At 42.6% G+C, this 21,022-nt stretch overlaps 1 protein-coding gene across 4 annotated transcripts in view; it reads right to left on the bottom strand.

The window, feature by feature from the left end:
- Positions 1-1,095: 1,095 nt before the first annotated feature.
- Positions 1,096-21,022, bottom strand: part of LOC133444341 (genetic suppressor element 1-like) — a 45,137-nt gene continuing 25,210 nt past the window's right edge. For 3 of the 4 annotated variants that reach the window (XM_061722055.1, XM_061722057.1, XM_061722058.1), the window contains exons 2-16: positions 20,181-20,360; positions 18,496-18,695; positions 15,565-15,731; positions 15,275-15,481; positions 13,892-14,044; positions 12,685-12,962; positions 9,983-10,295; positions 8,095-8,687; positions 7,856-7,968; positions 7,489-7,768; positions 5,102-5,215; positions 4,636-5,010; positions 4,047-4,340; positions 2,963-3,066; positions 1,097-2,797 (exon numbers count right to left, since the gene is read on the bottom strand). In XM_061722055.1, coding sequence (XP_061578039.1) covers positions 2,660-2,797; positions 2,963-3,066; positions 4,047-4,340; positions 4,636-5,010; positions 5,102-5,215; positions 7,489-7,768; positions 7,856-7,968; positions 8,095-8,687; positions 9,983-10,295; positions 12,685-12,962; positions 13,892-14,044; positions 15,275-15,481; positions 15,565-15,731; positions 18,496-18,695; positions 20,181-20,360 — 3,509 coding nt within the window. In that variant the 3' untranslated portion in view covers positions 1,097-2,659. Of the gene's footprint in view, positions 2,798-2,962; positions 3,067-4,046; positions 4,341-4,635; positions 5,011-5,101; positions 5,216-7,488; positions 7,769-7,855; positions 7,969-8,094; positions 8,688-9,982; positions 10,296-12,684; positions 12,963-13,891; positions 14,045-15,274; positions 15,482-15,564; positions 15,732-18,495; positions 18,696-20,180; positions 20,361-21,022 lie in introns of all 4 variants that reach the window. The other variant, XM_061722056.1, reaches the window with a different exon arrangement.

Raw genomic sequence — 21,022 nt, forward strand, 5'->3', positions numbered from 1 at the left:
GAGATATTAGAACTTTTCTCCATAAATGGTACAACTTGACTTATAGGGCTTCTCTTTTTCTCCATCCATATATTTCGTCCAATCAGTCCAATCACCTCCTGACCCTCTCTCTCCAGCAGCAGGCAGGTTGACCATGCCATTGACCATGCCACAGAACAAGAAAGGAAGAATAGCATTAGAATTAATGCTGGTACTGATATTATGCTATACAAATCTGTGGCAACATCCAATGCAACATCCAATATTGTCTTACCTTATAATGCGCTATTTGTAAAACGAAAACACCCGAAGTATGACTTACTACATGCACCGGGCATATGTCTACAAAAGGACACTGTCACTTTAACTAGTTTGACCATAAGGGGGTGTATTTGTAAAAAAAATACACAAAGTATGGCTTACTAGAGTATCTGGCATATGTCTATAAAAGGTTCCTCAGTCACTTGCACTAGTTTTACCACACAGGGGCGTATGATCATATATGGGGTCACCATTATTCATGCTAACTATTTCATTGATTTCACTAATTCTGCACAAACAACACTTATCTCATCAGTTAGCACCATCATTCAAACACATACTGTGTGAGTGTCATCAACTTAGCATGGTTAGTTTCAGCTTTCTGAACTTTTGTGTGGAAGAAGGTAGGAGCAAAAATGTGACATTCCCACTTCTCCAGGGCACTACTGATTGGTCAGATGCCATGATGACACTGTCTTTGACAAAGCATGATCTGTGCTGATTGGCAGGATTAACTCACATGATTTCAAGACCTCACTGAGAAGTGTGGGGAAAGTAGTTTTTCATGTCCACGGAAATTACCGTATATGGTTACTCGCCCTATAAAGGGTTAACAGTAGATTATAAACTTTGGATCTAACTTTAGAGGACACGTGGATACATGACAGCAGTTTGTGAAACAACTGTTTCTAATGGTCTTACACAACCTTCGAGTTTCATAGATCTTTATCTGGTGCATTTGTCTTAGATAGGTGAAAAACTGTGAGAGAATACAAACACAGAATCTTGCTAAATATCCACTAGATGTGTAAATGAGATGCAGGAAAAAAATCAGACGTTTTACAAATATTTTAATGTAAATTTCCATCGGAATGTACAGCAATATATATGTTAATAAATAATTCATTGCAATTATACAGCCCAAATAATACATTACATAACAAGTGATTGAAGCAAATATTTCAAGAGTTCACAGAAAGTTTGTGGAAGAGACTGAGCAGGTCATGGGTGCAAGTCAGGGGATTGAGGGAAACTGCTGCTGTAGCTTGTGCTTAAAGACATTTTAATAGTCTGATTAGAAGAAAGTGAGACTTAATGTTATGTGTAATCCATCCATTGAAACATTTTCTATAACCCCTCCAATCCAATCAGGATCAGAGGAGTCTGCTGGAGCCTATCCCAGCGGTCATGTTAGGTATAACGTTACATAAATGTACCTGCCTTCAACAAAATAGATTCTTTAAAATAAACTGGGTATAGCTTATTGTCCTTTAAAGATGAAAACAATCATTTGGTTGTGTACCTCAAACATAGAAAAAAAATCAGAATTTGTTTTATTCATTTCATTTAGCTGTTTTAACATACTGTAAACCTGAAATGAAAAATATAAAGTGATCTGGCTATTCTCCCAAATCAAAGTCTCACTCCAGAGATGCCGATCATCTAAGAGCTTACGTGGAATTGCAAGAAACCCTCCCAAAAAAAGTATTTTCCCAAGCATGTAAAGAACTTAAGACATGGACCCTTAGGTAAATCATCAAAACAATGGCAATGACTGACAGTTGTCATTATTCATACCCGGTGGACATTTTTTATCTCCCAAACATTTTGACATTATATTATAACGTTTTTCAAAATATCACTGTCATGCTGTGCTGTCCTCTAATTCTCTAAACAATTTTGTTCTGACCAGCAGCAATTCCATAAAAAGCATATGGCTTCCCACAGTTAACAGTTAAAGCAGTAAAACGTACAAAACTCTTCATCTATCACAGGAAACATTACCACTGAAACATCATAACTAAAGAAAGAAAAAAACCCAAACAATTATTGAAATTTACTTTAGATGCTCCCCCATGCTTTGTAGATCTTTTACCAGCACACAGTGCTCCGTCTGTCAAATACAGAACTCAGCAGACAAAACAACTTTTTATCATACAGAGGGTTGTCAAGTATTCCTTTAATAACATTTCAAGTGCATCTTGTCAAGTTTAAGGCCTGAGGTGTGCTTTGATTCCTCGACTCAAACCTCACTGCACAGCAGGACACGTCTTTGTGCTGTCCAGAGAGGCAGAAGATGTGTGCTTAGTGATACATGTCATTAATGCATATTGATGCAGTTTAATTATTATGAAAATCAGTTAAATGGTAGACAGTCCTTAAAGCCAACTTAGGTAGTAGGACCTGTGGGTGACAGAATGTTGTCACCATCTGCCAAGGATTATAGTCGCTGTGTCCAACATGGCAGGTACTGTAACGAACCGGATCTGGGAACGATCAAGTGACATGATTGACTGGCCAGAGAGGTTACAATGAAAACAACTGGCTCCTTCAAGTGCTTCAAATGTCCTGGCTCCGGTCCAGCTTGCTCTCACTACTGCTCCTTTGCTGTCAGAGGCGTAACCCTCTGTGTCGAAGGTCACCTCGGCGTGTGTCCGTTAACTTGGCCCCTGCCCCAGTGGATGTTAGGTAGTGTCAAACACATCCTGAAGTGCTCCAGCTCTGCCTGCAGCCTGTCCCGCTCCTCCCTCACCTTCTGCCTGTGACTCACCAGCTCCTGACGAACGAAAGAGGACACACACAATTCTAATTACAGAGCCGCTGCTCCCTGCATCACTTTCGCTCAAGCATGCACACAGAAAATGCCAAGACTGCTTCTAAAAGTTGAAAACACAACCGTTCACACAGATGCAAGCATGCTGTTTAATCGTGACGTTCTTACCCCCATGGTGAGAGAAAGCTGCTCCGCAGTTCTGCTCAAATTGTAGTTCTGAGCTTCGAGTCTTTTACACTGACTTTGAAGAACCTGCCGTTCTATGCTCCATTCTGCAAAGAGATTTGGTTTGAGAACATTGTGAGTATTTTTCTGTTTTCTCTAAGTTATCTTTTACACAACAGCCTCGGCTTACAGAGTTGGAGCAGTGGGGTAACAGTAGCAGGACAAGAAACGTCACCTTTTCAGAAGAAAAATTCTAAAAAAGCTCTGTCGCCTTGCAAGATCGGGTCAGTCTCTTCACACCAAGGATGCTACTGTTAGATGTTTATTACATATGAAGCTTCAGCTAATGAGCTAATCACATTGAACAAACACAGTTAACAATTGTGATTTTAGCCGCAGATTGATATATTAGGATGATGATTGTTAATTTTGATACATTTTATTTAGTAAACACTAAATTGCCTATGGTTATCCATAGGCAATTTACACATTTCTTATTCACTATAAGTGTGTTGTTATGAGATATTTTTTTGTCTTTGAAACCTTTCTTACAAATAATCTCAAGTTGTAATCTCAAGACAGAAAGAAAAATGTACTCATAATACTGCAGCTCTTTATTTTCTAGATGAACATTAATGATTTCAGATTTTCTCATGAACTGAACCTAGTCCTCTGGAGCACACACACACTTAGAAATGTGACAGTTACTTGAATTATCTCGTTTTCTTTTACTTAGAAAGAGCCCAACCTAGGTAATTTACCAATTATGCTTATTTTTTTGCAAGTAACAGTAAACAAAAGACTTAGATTCAGACGATTCTGAATTTCATGACAGTTTGTGGAGAGGTGGACAGCAGGTACACAAAGAACTCACTACATTAAAAAAAATATGGATCAACTTCTTAAAAAGTATGAAGCTTTTGTAATTTCCTTATGTGCCTGAACACTAACATTGGGTTGGATCCAGATATATGATTTTCCAATTAAGTTTGAATACATTTTATTTAGCTCAGAATGATGCCATAAATTAGTTACATAGTTTTTTTTTTCAAGTGCTCTGAGACAAAGTGATTTGACATGGACTCACCATCCACGTACTGCTGGTAGGCCTCAAAAATAGCTTCAATGCCCTGCCACTTCCTGGGAGCTTCTTCCGTCTCTTCCTCCTCATCCTCTTGACTTGACTCTTCCTCGTCCTCATCGGACAGGTGGTCCCAAGGAGCTGAAGCATCCTGGCTGACTGCAAGGGGATGGAAGTGGTGGCCATTGACATGTGCATGCATAGGGCCATGATTTAGATTTGAAGTTTTCAGCTGAGAGATGTTGTGAGGCTGTGAGCGATCAGACTTCCCACCAGTCTCGTGGATATTATTTGAAACTCCTAGTAGAAAGAAAGAAAAAAAAAACACATGAGATTACGAATAAAATTCAGTTTTTGTGCACAATTATGTCATATCACAAGAAGTGAGAATGCTTCGTGTACACCAGCACCAGCAGACATTTAAGTGGTGCACATTGTGACCACTAGATGGCGGTGCACTTTCATTTAAATACTCCAAGGCTGACAGTGGAGGTTTTATCCACCGCTGCCAAATAAAAATTTTATTTGTAGGTACATCTTTCTAGATGTGGGTCTGATTTATCAGGCTATGCAGGTATGCGAGTGAGGGGCTAACCTTTGTTCTGCAGTGTGTTGTTTGTGGACTTCAGCACAGTCTGGTGAAATCGCTGAGCAAAGGCCTCGGATGTGAACCGCTCCCAAGGTCGATTCCGTCCATTATGCACAGAACTGGGCTCCTTTTTCTGAGGAGGAGCGATGCCGTTCTGAAGAGTTTGAAGCTTCCTGTTTGATTGAGTTTCGATGGATTCAGACTTTTCCTGACAAGGAGCTAAGGGAGGAGGGATGCGGGCCACCTGGGAGTCCATGGAGGGTTTGAGTGTGTCATTATGGAGGTGCATAGCTTTGTGTAGGTACGGAGGGGAGGGGCTGGGAGAGTCTGGGTACAGGTGTCCATTGGACTGAGATGGCAGAGGAGCTGTGGAGGAGTCACCTAAAAGTCAGCACAGTTCATTAAAAGGAGTGTTTTGCAAGTTTAAGCATGCTCGTGTGTATTGATGTACACGTGTTTGTGTGCGGCTCACCAGTTGAAGGAGCAGTAGGACTTCTGCACAGCGGAAAAGGATTATATCTGAGAGTGTCTAAGGTCACAGTCTTTCTCTGAATAGCTCTCAGCAGTTCCTCTGTCCTCTCTTTATCTACAAGGAAAAGGGCAGAACGAGAGCACCTGTTAAGAGAACCGACTGGCACCAAGAACAGATGGAAAATTGTGTAGCAGAATACAATATGGCTGCAAACATTAAATCTAAAAGAAATTCACAGAAATAAAGTTAGCATACAAGAAAATTGTATATATTTGGATTCTTGGAGTAACTACCAAGAGAAGAATATGAGACAACAGAACCTTGTTACTTAGTCATTTTAAGTCTGAAAACAATCAATTTGGCAAGCCATTCAAATTTACAGCACACTGATGCGTCACAGAGCGATTAATTTGTCAGGGTTTCCGCGGGGTTTTAAAAAGTATTAAAAAGTGATAAATGAAAATTGTCAAATTTAAGGCCATTAAAAGTGTTAAATTCACTGTCAGAGGTATTATTTTTTTTTAAATTGGTATTATTTTTTACCTTTTACATTTTAAGCAGTCTATTTAATTGTCATTCACAAAGTGAAATAAATGTGAAACATCTGGTCAACATCAATGAGTCTATAAATCTGTTCTGTATAGTGTTCTATAGTTCAAAATCTGTATTAATGTTAAAAGGTCCGTGATTAACACTTAATGTTGTGACAGTTTTTAAAAAAAATCTGAAAGTAGTGAAAAAGGTATTAAATTGGTATTAAATTTAACATAAGGATTGCTGTATAAACCCTGTTTGTGGATGAATGGATCAGTAGCTCAACACCAGAAGTGGCCATTACAAAAACAAACATATAGCCCTTATAAGGAACAGTTCTTAACACTACCCTCCACAAACAAGCAAAACTTGGAGGAATGGACCACCATCATCAGAGTACACTGAGCCAGTATGTGACACAGAAATGTCTCAACGAGGGATCTGTACAACCCGTCCACAGCCCAACTACAAACAAGGGAAACCTAAGTGTTATAAGAGAAAATAAAAATGGCCAGTGAGGTAGTGTTGTGCCAGCTCGCAGGCTCGGCGCTGCATCCTCTCTCACATGGTAATAACCTGTTCCAGAGGTTATGGGATGTAATTTGTGTTCATGTTAAGTTTGCATGTAAGCACAGAGCTGTACTAATGTTCTCAAGCACAACCCACAGAACGGCTAAGTGACGTGGAGTCCAGTAGATTACACCCGCCAAAACCAGCTCTAATGAACAGAAGTATTAAGACGTGGGTGGCGTGTGGTAATTTGATCGCAGCGTGATATATCAAAGGGCATAATATGCCTCTTTTAAGATACAGTTAGAGAGTGCAAATAAGCGGCTGATTTAAATAAACAGGGTCCTTTTACAACAATAATAATAATAATAATAATAATACTAATGGTACTAATAATAATTGTAACAAGGTAGAGTTTACACTTGTATTTTTAAATCCAATCCAATTCTTGATTTAAAAGAAACTTAATTTATTCAATATTTGGATAATAAAAACCCAACAGAGCTGCTTTTACAAATCTTTTAAAAAAATGTAATGACTCTGGTACTCATTTCAGAAAATTTAAAGGAGCTTGAGGCAGGATTTATGAAAAAAATCTGTATACGTTTTAAGTTTTCTAGTAATAATGTCAGATGAAGCATTCCAAACCAAAAAGAATGAGCCCTCTAGTGTATCTCTCCGTTGCCTTGAACAGGCTGCGTGCTGCAAAATGTGCTGCAATTCAGAGTTCGAATTTCCCGCGCTGTCCTGTGGATGTGACGTCACATGACGCTGCATGCAGGTTCTCCCCGTTCTCCCGTGCCGGCTTCACTGTTGGCTGCAGTACCCCCAACGGCCGTCGTGGTGAAGGGTGGCGCTAGAGAGTCTCATTTCTTAAAAGGAGCCTCATGCTCCTTTAAGCCAACACTTTGTGAGAATTACAGATATTTTGTTTGGGAGGTCTTTGATCCTGAATTCATTCTGCAGCCTGACAACAACCCCAGCCAGAGTCAAAAGGACCCGTCTTCAAAACCTTCAGCCCACAATGATACGGGCCCTACAGGGTGTGATTTTTTTATTTATTCTTTTTTAAGGGGAATTCTTCTGAAAGCATTTTCACTTTGCATTTGCTGCAAAAGCACTGAAATATATATGCTTTGAACCTTTTCATATCTAGATTTTCTTTAACAGGATTGTTAAGCTGAAATTCCTCCTCTTCAGAGTCCTCCTATCCTTTGTTTTTTCTCACCCCACCTACAGCCTCAATGCAAACACAAAACTGAGATGCAACGTGCATTCTTTGAATCACCCAAACGACTGCAGAGCAGCACATAGATGTGTGTAGCTCCTGAAACGGCTGTTACCTCTCCTCTGCTGTGGGCTGACATGGGTAAGGCTGAACATAAGGAGGAAGTCTTTCTTTTCCTCCAGCTTGGGGGTGCTATCCATCTGCTCGGCAGAGTACGGGGTGGTTAGGGGTGCCGTGGGGGTTGAAGGTGAAGAGACCTTTCTCTTGCCCTGCACTCCCGGTGGAGAGATGCTGCGCTCTCTCATCATCCTCCTCCTCTTCCTCCTCTTCTGAGCCACAATCTCATCGCGACGTGCCACCGTTGTCAGACCACACAAACGGAGGAAATCCACTTTCTTTGGAGAGGGGAGTTCGGACGGATGAATATCAGCTAAACAAAAAAACTTTGAATAGCTGATGAAAATCTGTCTGCCTTTACAAACCTCAGAGGACATGTCCAGTTTGAGTGCGGGCTGTTCTGCCACCCTCCTCAGGTGAGCTTTAACCTCCTCCTCGTCGCTCTCATCATATGACTCATCCACGTCATAGTAATAACCTAGTAAAAGCAATGTAGGAGAGAAGTTATCATTCATTATTCAAAAAATATCTCAGGCCCAGGAACCATTTTTAATGAAGCAGACGAGCATCCTGCTCAGAAATGGCCAGTCTGTGTTTCTCTCACCTCCCTCTCTCGCTTCCTTCCTTCTCCTTTCCTCCAGGTCAAGTTTGCTGAGCAGGCGCCGATGCTGCTGGAGGACCTCGTCGTAAACAAGCATCTTGTCGGGGGGCCGTCTCTGCTGCTCCCTCAGCAGAGACGGAGAGGCCACCTGGCACCGAGCCCCCTGGTCACCCTGGCCAGACGGGGGAGCGTAAGGTCTGTGGTGGCGGTTATTGATATGATGCCGAGGGAACAGGCCCTGCATGGCTCGAACCTCCTCGCTCTTGTTCCAGGACTCCTGCAGACTCGCCGCCCTCAGTGAAGGGTATCTCTCTGGGCTTTTTGCAGTCCTCCTACCTCGATCGTCCATCCTTTCCCCCCAGCTGATCGGAGGTCTGTCGGCCCTGGTCAGACCCGGGGGCGGTCGAGTGGGCGGTGTAGGGGCGTTGAGCTTCCTGCGGGAGTCTGCAGGTGTGTCGACAAGAGACGCCGGGTTCCAAAGTGTAGTGGGAGGAGCAGGAGGGTGATTGGGACCTTTAGGGGAGATAAGAGGAGGTGGAGCCCCGAGGCAGGGGGGGACATCCTTGCTGCCTGGGTTGGGGTAGACCAAATTGTGTCTGTTTCGGGAAAAAAAACAAAAAAATTATATATTTTTGAGTTTATTTGAGTTTATTTTATTTATAACAGAGCAGAACTAAAAGATTTGGTGATGCTGCTTTTAACCACTATGCTCCAAAAACTGTGGAAAAGCCTGCCGGAGGATCTGAGAGGAGCTGGAACTGTGGACATTTTTAAACGTAGACTAAAAACTCATCTCTTTGGTCTGGCTTTTATGTAGCATCACATTTTATAGTTTTAGTTTTATTCCGTTTAAAATTTTTTAAAGGTATCTGTTTTATTTATTTATCTATCTCTTATAATGTTTTTATTATTTTTATTGTTGTGGACTGATTTTTTTTTTTTTAGCCTTAATCCTTGAACCTTTATCTTTTTATAAATTTTATATATTTTATATTGTATGTCAGGGTGCATTGGTCTCCCAGTTTTTATCTTTTTGGTCTCCCAGTTTTTATTTGTTTATTATGCGTATTTTTCAATCAAAATGTCAAAGCACCTTGTATTTCATGTACTTGGACGAAAGGTGCTATATAAATAAAATGTGATTGATTGATTGAATACATATTAATGAACATATACATGTAAATATGCAAGATTATAGCCAACGGCTAATTTTCATCTTTAGTCCCTTCGGCAGGTTAATGTCAACAACATAAAATAATAAAATCAATAAAACAACAGTAATGACAAGTAGAACAGTTAGCTTCCATGGCCAGTAGGCAGGAGGAGCAATTACAAGAGAGAAAGCGTGTCCTTAAAAACACAATAGGACAGAAAAGGAAAAGAAAAGCAAAAACAATGAAAAGTATAGTGGATCATGAAACATACAGGCCAAGGGTCGGGGGACCATACGAATTTCAGTAATATTAAATGCTAAAATTAGGTATCAAAGGGCTGATTAAAGTGCAGAGTGCTGAAGTGTTAAAGTGTTAGGTGCGTAATTATATTGCAGATTGCCCGATTGCACAGTAAATATAAAGTGCTATTTTAAATGCACAATACTCAGTACATATTACATTAATTAAATACCAGCAATGACAGTTTTATGGTACTGGGAGTACCCATTTTAGGAATATAAAGTGCGTCTTGCCTTGCACATAGCCCTAATACTTAAAAAGTCAATGAAGATGTAAAAAATAGCAAAAATATGAATGGAGGAAGAGGGAGTTGTAGTAATGATAATAGAGCAGTGATGTTTATGTATGTACTCAGTAGTATATATATAATAGAATAGTGTGAAAATACAGAGAAAGAACACGTCATGCTCAAAACCTAGCTCATTTATCAGCCTCACCTATGGCTTTCTTTTCTGGGCTCCACTCCTTTCCCAGGTGACCTGAGGCCCCCCTCCAGCGGACCCTCCCTGTCGTGCCCTTGTGCTCGGTGCTGCATTAACCAGGCCTCGTCGCTGGCTCTTTGAGTCATCATTGCAGCTACCAGAGCTCCGTGAATCCCCCCAGAGCCGGTAGCACGATGCTTCCCCAGGTGGGAAGGCAACAGGCTCGGTACTGGGTGTGGGACAGATGGTCTGGAGATGTGAAGGCCAGGCTGCAGGGGAAGTGGCTTTAGTGACGGGAAGCCCGGGTGGTCCGACTCCTTCGTTTTATCTGGATAAAATGGGGAGATTTAGTTAATTGTTTTAAATTTGCTCAAAGAGAAACATGAAACAACATGCAAAGCAGATGTGTGTAGACACAGGGTGTGTCACTTGTGTGTGAATCAAATAATTCCATTACATTTTGGTGAACAGATTGTCTGGTTAATTGGTTTCTAAAGATTATGGCACGAAAAGAGGTAGGAGATTTATAGCAATCCATATTAATCCCACACAAAAATCTCTTCATAGGTCACTCCATCACTACTGACAGCTCATATCTTGACATAAAAAGCTCTTAAACAGAGCCAAGCCACAGAGGTTCAGGGGAGTGAATGGCAGAGATGAAATATGTCAGCAGTTATCAAAAGGAGATAAGGCGGGATACCAACGCTCGCACATAAATTTGTTGGCAGCCTTCCACTAGAGACAGTAAAACCCACATTATATGATATTTGATAATAAATCATAATTTATAAACCCTGACTGTGGAAAGCAGACATTAATTTTGAATTGTGGTTCAACAGAATCATTTAGACAAATAAAATAGTTAAACTGGCCTGAATGAAACTGCTGGGACACTCAACCTAATATTTATGTTGCACAACCATTTGAAACAATCACTGCTATTAAATGATTTCTGCAACTCTCAATGAGACTTCTGCACCTGTGGACAGGTATTTCAGTCCACTCGTCGTGATCAAGCTGCTCCAGCTGAGGTTTGAAGGGTTTCTTCTCCAGATGCACGTTTCAGCGTTTTCCACAGATGTTCAATAGGATTTATGTCAAGACTCATAGAAGGACACTTCAGAATAGTCCAGTGTTTTATTGGAGTCATTCTTGGATGTTTTTGGTTGCGTATTTTGGGTTTTTATCATGTTGGAGGACCCATCACCTGCATCTGAGACCAACATTTCTGACACTGTGCAGTATATTTGTGTCCAGAACGTCTTGAGCTGTCATTGCACTTGCACAGATTCAAGACACCGAGCCTCCTCCATGTTTCACAGTAGCTACAGTCTTCTTGTCTCTGAAAGCTTCATTTTTCCATCTGTGAACATAGAGCTAATGTGACTTACCAAAAAGCTCCAGTTTTGTCTCATCTTTCCAAAGGACAGAAGAAACAAAACTGGAGGACATTCTTCCAGAAGATTTGTGGCTTATCAATGTGCATTTAGACAAGGTCCCCTCTGGTTTTTTTTTATTATTTTCCTTCAACAGTGGAGTCCTCCTCAGCCATCCACTTTGGCTCAAATGGTGATGGATGGTAGGATCTGACACTGATATTCTTTGACCTTGAAGTTCACCTTGAATCTCTTTGGTTGCCATTTGTATTATTTGTCTCAATTTTCCTAAACTTTTGAATACATTTATAACTGCTGTCACAGGAACATCAAGATGCTTGGAGATATTCCTCTAGCCTTCCCGTTTAACATGCTTGTCTATAATTTTTGCTCCATTCTCCTCAGTTGCCTCCTTGGCTTTCTCTGGTCCATGTTCAGTGTTGTGAACAGCACCCCAAACAGCAGAATGATGACTTTTCATCCTTTAAATTTGTCAGACTTAGGCCCCGTTTACACGAAGCAAAAACAGAGGTGTTTTCATACGTTTTGGCCGTTCGTTTACACGAAAACGCAGCTCAAAGCCCCCAAAAACGATCATTTGGAGATTTTCAAAAACTCCGTTTTCACGTTTGCGTCTAAACAGAGGAAAACGGAGGAAAACGGAGGAAAACAGAGGAAAACAGAGATTTAAGCTTCAGAACGTCACATTATGCACCAGAAACTCACCAGCGTCATGTGTGCGACCTGTATTTTCTTGTATTTTACCTGTTTTATATTCTAAAGTCACACTTAAAAGTAACTCCACTTCTCTGTCACTCCAAACGAAAGACTCGTTCCGTCTTGGAAGTGGAAGTTACACGTGTCATTTGTTGATGTTTTTTCCAGGATTCTGATTGTCTGGCATGACGTTAACAGCGTTTTCATGCGGGCTCGTGTAAACGAGGATATTTTTGAAAACGTAGAGGGGAAAATATCCGTTTTTGTAAATACCCGGCTACGTGTAAACGTGGCCTTACTGAGACTGAAGACATTTGTGATGCTAATTACGAGAAACAATTTCGTTTAACATGTCAATTTGCTCTAATCCTTTCTCAGTTTTTTAGGGCTATCGGCCAATTTTCTCATAAGTTTCATTAGTTTGTCCACTTTCTCAGTCTCACAGGCCTCAAAGTTTCAGGAGTATTTCCTGTCCTCTCCAGTGATTATGTCAGAGCTGTAATCTACCTGTTAGCTGTTTTCAAAGTAATTTAACATACTGCAAATCAGCTGCAAGCAGTCTTATGAACACCGGGTGTCCTGCTGTCTCTGTCCCTGGACGTGTGTTGGTGTGTTGGTTACCCGGCCTGTTTGGGGTCAGCCTCCCTCCTGGTCTGGTCCTCTCCTCCAGTGCCCCCCTCCGAGCTTGCAGGTCAGCCAGGTAGTGGCTCTCCGCCGCTCTGACCATCTGCTGCTGTCTGTCCCTCTGCCTTTCCTTCTGTCTGTCCAGCTCCCTCTCGCGCTCTCGCTCGCGCTCCTCCTCTCGCACCCGCTCCAGCCCAGCCTCGCGCTCCCGTTCTTTCTCTCGTTCACGCTCCTGCTCTCTCTCACGCTGGCGGAGCTCATTCTCCATCTGCAGCCTGCAGGGGAGATTGGCAAGTACGTACACACAGACACACACACACACACACACACACACACACACACACACACACACACACACACACACACACACACACATGGGAGGAAGGTGAGAGATGCAACACCCAACATGAGGCAGATATTAACCACACACTGGTGAATCTCACACAAACATTTCTGATCAAGCATTACACGCAGCTTACGGAAATACACACTGATATGCACGTACACTCCCCACTTACCACGAGGAAAATAATCCATACACAGCATGACTGAGCAAGAGCAGATGAACACTTAATAGGTATCCACAGGATAATGGCACAAACACGCACAGTCACACACAACAGAACACATTCACCAGCAATCAATAGCACACAAACAAACCTACAAGATATGCAGGAGCTATTATGCAGAAGACGATAAATACCATCCATTTCAAACACAAACATCCCCTCTCGTTCATTATGCTCCGGGGAAACCATGTGCATTGTCAAACTGAGAAAGGAGGTCTAAGAACTGAGAGAAAATAGTGCAGAGACAGAAACAAATACCCTCAGTATGTGTATGTGAGTATGCACGCACTGGCTTGCATATGCATTTATATAGGGAAACAGTGTGTGTGTGTGTGTGTGTGTGTGTGTGTGTGTGTGTGTGTGTGTGCGTTAAGGGCAGTGTGTGTGCGATGAGTGTATAGGAAGCACTGTGGGGTGTGTGCTAAAAATATCATACACACTCAGCAACCTGTGCTTACACTGCAGAGAGATTGCAAAGCTCTGCAGACAGGAAAGAAAGATGGAAAGCAAGAAAGCAAGAAAGCAGAAAGAAAGAAAGAAAGAAAGAAAGAAAGAAAGAAAGAAAGAAAGAAAGAAAGAAAGAAAGAAAGAAAGAAAGAAAGAAAGAAAGAAAGAAAGAAAGAAAGAAATGTTACCTCTCAGACAAGGCGTTGTGGTTCATTTCTCCAGGGTAATGACCTCCAGGCAGGTGCAAGTGGAGGGTAGAAGGATGAAGAGGGAAAGTGCCTCCTGCAGGCACAGAGTAGAACTGCGACCGCAGCGCAGAAAGACACAGGGACTCCTCCATCCTGATGACAGACAGCAGAAAATCAAGACAATGGCTCTTAAATTCTTTCAAAAGAATTCCCAAACTTTGCCAGACTATTGCACTAGTTCAGTCTGCCTAAAATGAGGCTGCATGTACAGATGGTTTGGTTTAATTTTTTTCCATTGGATCATTTTCTCTTGCAGTTGTGGATGTTGTGTTCACTGGTAGTTGTATCATAGCTGATCAAAATCCCCTAATCATTGTATATCAATTACTTAACTTGATCATTCAGGTTCCCACACAGTTTACACAGCAGCGACAACCTTGTTACTTCTGAAAAACACAGTTTCTAATAATGTTTTTTTTTTTAAATAAGTCATACAACAACATGTTAAAAGTTTGCATTTATCTTGCAGACGTTAAAGTTGATGTTTACTTTTCAAAAAATGTTGCAGCTCAAATATGTGATTTCTCATCTTAATTCTCCTCTAAATTAATTGTAAATTAATTAATTAATTAATCTATTTATCTCATTTCTGCGCAATGTCTTTACTTTTGAGGAAGCAGAGTTGCATTAATTGTTGCGTAAACAAGCATAAAAAGCTGTGTGTGCAGAGAATTTGCAAACAGGTAATTAAAAAAAATAACATAAAGAAATCTTTCTGATGTTTCATGAATTCATGTAAATGGGACCCCCTCCCCCGACCGCCCTGCACGGCCGGCCTTGAATTGCTCTTTCTGATTTGGCCCAGATCACTCTCGCGATAACACACGTTATGTTACGTCAAACCCCGTGCCTGGCTTTAAGAAGCTAGCTGGCTCAGTATTTGTGGTCGGGTGCGTAGACTACATCACAGCTAACGGTGCTGCTGCATTAAAAGCTGGAATATTATCCCTTGCTGCTATTTTAAGCCAAAACGCTGGTTCGTCTATAGTCTCTGTTGGCTTTCTAAGTGTCACTTTCTTTGCCAAATATAATGGGCTATAACTGGTGGACAAATCCACGGGTACCGCTATATTTGCGCTTTGTTTACGACATAATGCTGAGACTGCAGGGGTGCACCGAGAGCAAAAACAAAAACAATTCTTCTGCACTGTCGCTTGAAAAAAAAAAAAAAAAACAGTCAGTGAAAGCAGGCCGGCTGGGAGAGCTTATCCAACGTTTTCATGAAAAACATGATGGTTTTGTAGATCAGCAGCGGCTGTCTGGGAAACTATGTAACACCAGTTAGTCAAGGTCCCACTTGGCAGCAGCGTGTAATGTTGTTACCTTGGTAAAGACAGATGGTGATGGAGGTAGGCGGGGTGATAGTAAGCAGCAGCGCCGGCGGCATGAGCCGCAGCAGCAGCAGGGTCGAGACTCAGGGGCAGAGAGGTCAGTCGGAGTTCGTCTGAGGTGGCGAAAGGCCGGAGAGCTCGCAGGTACTCCTCTGGAACTGCCCCCGAGGGAACCACGGGGTGCATCTGCCCGGGCAAACTGCAGAAGAGACGCACGCAGAACAATTTTAGATAACTGCTGGAGGGAGATATGCCAGCTATATGCCTGTGCTTCTTTTTTACCTTATGCTTTGTAATCGGGGGTCTTGCATGATGCTGCTAGGGGTGTGGCCAAATGAATGAGCCAGCGGGTGAGATGAAATGATGGGCGGTGTCCTCTTATCCTGCTGCGGCTGGCTGTTTTCAGCTCCTACCCGCTCCCTGCTGAGTCCCTGAACGCTTGGCTCAACCTGACGAGGAGATACGCACACAGATAAGTGTGAGGAGGGAGCTTGCTGTGTTGCGTTCATGAAGTTTGCGTGCATGTCTGGATGTGCGTGTGTGGACGAGATCTAAAGTAAGCAGGAAAAAAGGGGTGAGAAATGAGAGTGACTGGGCATAAACCTCCAAGCTGCACCCAGAGGCTCGGTGGAGTGGAAAAGTGGGTCTGATATGTCACAACGGGTCAAGATCAAAGTGGAAAGATGATCCTGTTATTTGGCCAACTGCTCTCTCCTTTATCACTCACCATCGCCGAGCTTGTCGCTCGCAGAATCTGGACGCCAGAATTTTTGCGTTTGATCTGTGATTGCTCGGAGTAGAATTACAACCGCCAAAATCACCACCACGACAAAGGGGTATGTTTTCAAAACTTGTAAATAAATACACAATAAACGGATGCTGCCATCCATATCCACATCTTGTGAAGGAGTGTCTCTCAAACAGGAAGCATAAAACAAACTGTGGAAATGGTTTTTAACCTAAAGTTACACAACGTATACTTGTGGCCTATATGTTGCTACAGCCTGCAGGACAGGTTGGTCAAGCCATAAACAAATGACCTGTCTCAGCACAGACACCTGATCTGCGACCTTAGTTTTGTACGACACAGGATTTACAGTGGAATAGCCGTGCTTTGAATAGCTTTGCATAGTTTTGAATATGTCATTCATGGAAAGCAGATTCAAACCAGTGATGAACCATCTCTCATCTCTCTCGCTCAGTATCTTTCAACAGTCTTCCCTGGTTCAAGATGAGGGGAGGGGGGGGTTAACACATGGTCAGTCTGGACCGCCACCATCATTCCTTGAGCTCTGATCCCACAAACTGCAGCGGCCGTCATAAACACCGGGAGAAACCCAAATCTGTGTCTTCTGATTGAACCGTTTGAGCATTGAGGCTACGTAAAGCTTTTAACGCCTCCCGTCTCTGGTGCTTCCTCCTCCTCCTCCTCCTCCTCCTCTCTTGCCATACCATTCTCCGTTTTCCTGCCACCCTCCCTTCTTTTCTCCCCCTGAATGTCTGAATGGGAGCCCCAGCCAGGCAGAGCCACAGAGTGCTCTTTGTGAAGGGGGAGAAAGGCAGCTCTGATCCAGGGGGAAGTGGCCACTGTGGGGACTAACCTCGGCATTGTGTGAGGGGCCGGGTTCCTTGCCCCAGCTTAAATTCAAGCAAAACACATCCATGAACACACAGATCCCACTTCACATCCTAAGTCTTTTGTGGTGGAGGGTCAAGTACACGCACAGACAGACTGGCACACACACACGCACACACGCACACGAGCATGGACACATTCACACAAACAGTGCAGGAAGCTGAACACAATAGGTGCCAGTCTCTGCAGCCTCCAGTATTTCTTTACAAACCCCTCATGTGTTGCTGAAAAAGACACGGACTGATTAGCAAGAGAGAAAAGGCGGATGGGGGGGGGGCATAAAAGCATAAAAATGAAAAAGTGAAACTACATGAAGAGACAAACAGAGGGCAAAATAGATGAAGAAAAAAATGGTGGGATGGCTAGTCGTGACAGTTGGGTGTTGACAAGCACCGGGAATGTTTTCATTACTGGAGGGAGCAGGGGGATGCAATTAAGTGCAGATAGAGAGAAAGAGCACTTGTCTATGCTGAGAGTAGGGATGGGCGATATTTTACCGTTCACGATATACCGTCAAAAACATTCCCCACGGTAAGAATTTGTCATCTCGCTGATTTATGGTTCTGCGTTAAATCCACGCACAATGTACGTGTGAGGGAAGGAAGGAAGGAAGGAAGGAAGGAAGGAAGGAAGGAAGGAAGGAAGGAAGGAAGGAAGGAAGGAAGGAAGGAAGGAAGGAAGGAAGGAAGGAAGGAAGATAGGAAGGAAGGAAGGAAGGAAGGAAGGAAGGAAGGAAGGAAGGAAGGAAGGAAGGAAGGAAGGAAGGAAGGAAGGAAGATAGGAAGGAAGGAAGGAAGGAAGGAAGGAAGGAAGGAAGGAAGGAAGATAGGAAGGAAGGAAGGAAGGAAGGAAGGAAGGAAGGAAGGAAGGAAGGAAGGAAGGAAGGAAGATAGGAAGGAAGGAAGGAAGGAAGGAAGGAAGGAAGGAAGGAAGGAAGGAAGGAAGGAAGGAAGGAAGGAAGGAAGGAAGGAAGGAAGATAGGAAGGAAGATAGGAAGGAAGGAAGGAAGGAAGGAAGGAAGGAAGGAAGGAAGGAAGGAAGGAAGGAAGGAAGGAAGGAAGGAAATGAGCCAGAAAGAAAGAAAGAAAGAAAGAAAGAAAGAAAGAAAGAAAGAAAGAAAGAAAGAAAGAAAGAAAGAAAGAAAGAAAGAAAGAAAGAAAGAAAGAAAGAAAGAAAGAAAGAAAGAAAGAAAGAAAGAAAGAAAGAAAGAACGAACGAACGAACGAACGAACGAACGAACGAACGAACGAACGAACGAACGAACGAAAGAAAGAAAGAAAGAAAGAAAGAAAGAAAGAAAGAAAGAAAGAAAGAAAGAAAGAAAGATATAGTTAAAAAGGTGGAGTTGAATTGGTATTTTTTTAATGGTCATTTTTATCGTTATCGGGATAAATGCCAGAAATTACCGTGATACATTTTTTAGTCCATACCGCCCATCCCTAGCTGAGAGGAAAAGGAAAATAGAGAGGAGCAAGCTAGGGGAACAAAAACTGCAAGTATACGGTGAGATGACGACAGACGTTTCATTTGAGACACGTCTGGAACAGAGCAGGTGTTTGATGAACCACGGCTCTTACCTGTCGTCCGTCGGCCCTCCACAGGCCGTTGCTGGTCTTGGTGGGGGCGATGGTGACCACGGGGGGCGCGCTCGGGACACCGTGGCTCCTGCTCTGGCCTAAGAAGGGCCCTAAGGAGCTCCGCTTAGGGGTGGTGACCGGCGAGCTGTGGCTGGTGGCCGGGGAAGAGACTGGAGACGACTCGCCGCTGAGAACAGAACCTGAAGCAGAAATTTACAGAGAGAGAGAGAAAAAGAGAGAGAAAGAGAGAGAGAGAGAAAGAGTGAGGCTTTAACAGGCAGAGCAAAAAGATTGCAGGATCAAGCAATCCCCCCTGGTATGCCACAAAGGACTCCAAACAAAAAGAAACTATGTCTGTGTTATGAGCCAGAAAAGCATTTCTGGCTAAATGCAGCTGAAGAAAACCAACAAAATCAGATATAGGAAGAAGGATGTTGTCTGAAAGAATGTGTTAACAAGAAGCTGGGGTGTGACACAACAAAGAGGAGGTGTTAAATGTCTAAATATTCACTGTCATCACTCTGTTACTGTAATGCGGCACACAAACATAAGCACATTCAGAAAACGGTGAAACGGTAAGAGGGAAAGAAGGTGGGAATGGACGAGTTCAGGTGTAGACCGAGAGAAAACAGACGACGCCGACGGAGTGTGGAGATGGGCAGAGGGTTTGTTATAACTGGCTGTAATTAGTTTCTTATAATTAGGAAATGAATGGAAATAAAAGAAGGATGAGACAGAATGAGGAGGTTAGAGTAGGTCAGCTCTTACTCAACACATTCATTAAGACAGCAGAGAGCAAAGTGACAACACACACACACACACACACACGCACACACACACACACACACACACACACACACACGCACACACACATACAAAATCAAAGAGGTACTAGCAGTTACATTTCACATTTATGCACAAAACACAACCTTGGTTTGCTAAATGAGCTATTTTTATACCTTGTTCTCATCTTAAAAGGGTGTTTGGGTAAATTTGCTTGCATAAGAGGATGCACACAATTCTAATATAAATCAGATAATTAGGTCATTTAGGCTTAAATCAGAAAAACAAAGATAAGAAAATCCTCCTATGAGCACCTCTTAAAGGAGACTTAGAATGGAAATTCACTTTTTCTGAGCTTGAGAGCATTCGTTTGGCCGTTTGAAGTCGCAGCGACTCAAAGACTCCCACCCAACACAACCCTATCACTTTGTTTTGGGCTGGCTTTGAAAGCACGTCAAACAGCAAGCCGTTTAGATTTTCAGGCTACTCCCAGATCAGAGTCATATTATCCAGCCTCTCATCTTTAACTTCATCCAACATCATGCTGCATTTGTTGTACCTCAGAAACGGGTAGGAGAAAGCTTCAAAGCCGACATTTAAAAGAGGAACGGGGTGCAGTGGAGTGGCTCCGCCCCCTAACACTGGCTGCCATGACCAAAGCAGTAAAGACGGGGTTGAAAAGGTCGTTTTTTGTACTTTATATGTGGTATTTTGATCGGAATACATCAGACATTTCATTAGGATGCAAAGAAATTCAACCTCTGACAAAATGGTAATTATATGTCTCCTTTAAGCGCACAAATACTTATATCTTATCTGTTAGAAGCTAGAAGTATTAAAGTTGGCTGTCTTTATGGTGGGAATAAGGGGGGGGGTTAACATAAGATCAGATCAATGCTCACCTCTGGGATCCTCTGCCTGTTTAGCCAGTTTACGCAGGGCAGCGGCAAATCCGGAGTTCGCAGACTGGCCAGCTGTGTTCCCATTGGTTAGCGGACTGAGGGGACTGACTGTGGCTGTAGTACGAGTTCCTGAGGAAATCATTCCTAACGATGGTGATTTATTGGATTCATGGTTCATACCTGAGGAGAGACGGAAGAAAAAAAAAAATCATTTGAAAGTGCTTTACCATTTGACATCAGAACCTACAGCACTGAGGACTTTGTTGCGTCTGTCACCTGAGGACTTCGATAACTAGAGCCCCAGTTATCAGAAGGATTTTTGCACCAGCCTGTAGGAAAATGCATTGGTTTTTGAAAACAGCCGGTGTTTTATTTACTTTGAATGACAGGAAGTCAACTGGCAAGTATGCATTTGCATGTCGAAGTCGAGTGTGTATTTACGTCTGTAAATGATGTGTGTGGGTCAGCGTCCCGGCAGACAGGGTGGAGGGAGTGGAGCTGTGTCAAATAGCGCGCTGACCCTAATAGCAAATCACACACATGAGCGCACAGATGTCAATTTTCATCAGGGGAGCCAGCCGGCACGTCTTAAGATATCACTAGCGTCTCAAGCCTTATTAAGTACTGCTGCATTTTTTTAATCTTTTTTTTTTTTTGTAATCTTTGCAGATGCAAGTATCTGAACACAAACAAATCCACTTAGAGGCTTCCACGTAACTCTTAACACTCACGGATCTACTGGACAGTTGGGGCATTGAGCGCAAACATGGTTATAGTAACCTTTGTTTCCGCCGTGTACCCTTGTACTGACCCATTAATGTTAATTACAGCTGGAATAAGCC

The sequence above is a fragment of the Cololabis saira genome, chromosome 5 (genome assembly GCF_033807715.1).
Source record: "Cololabis saira isolate AMF1-May2022 chromosome 5, fColSai1.1, whole genome shotgun sequence".
Lineage (NCBI taxonomy): Eukaryota > Metazoa > Chordata > Actinopteri > Beloniformes > Belonidae > Cololabis > Cololabis saira.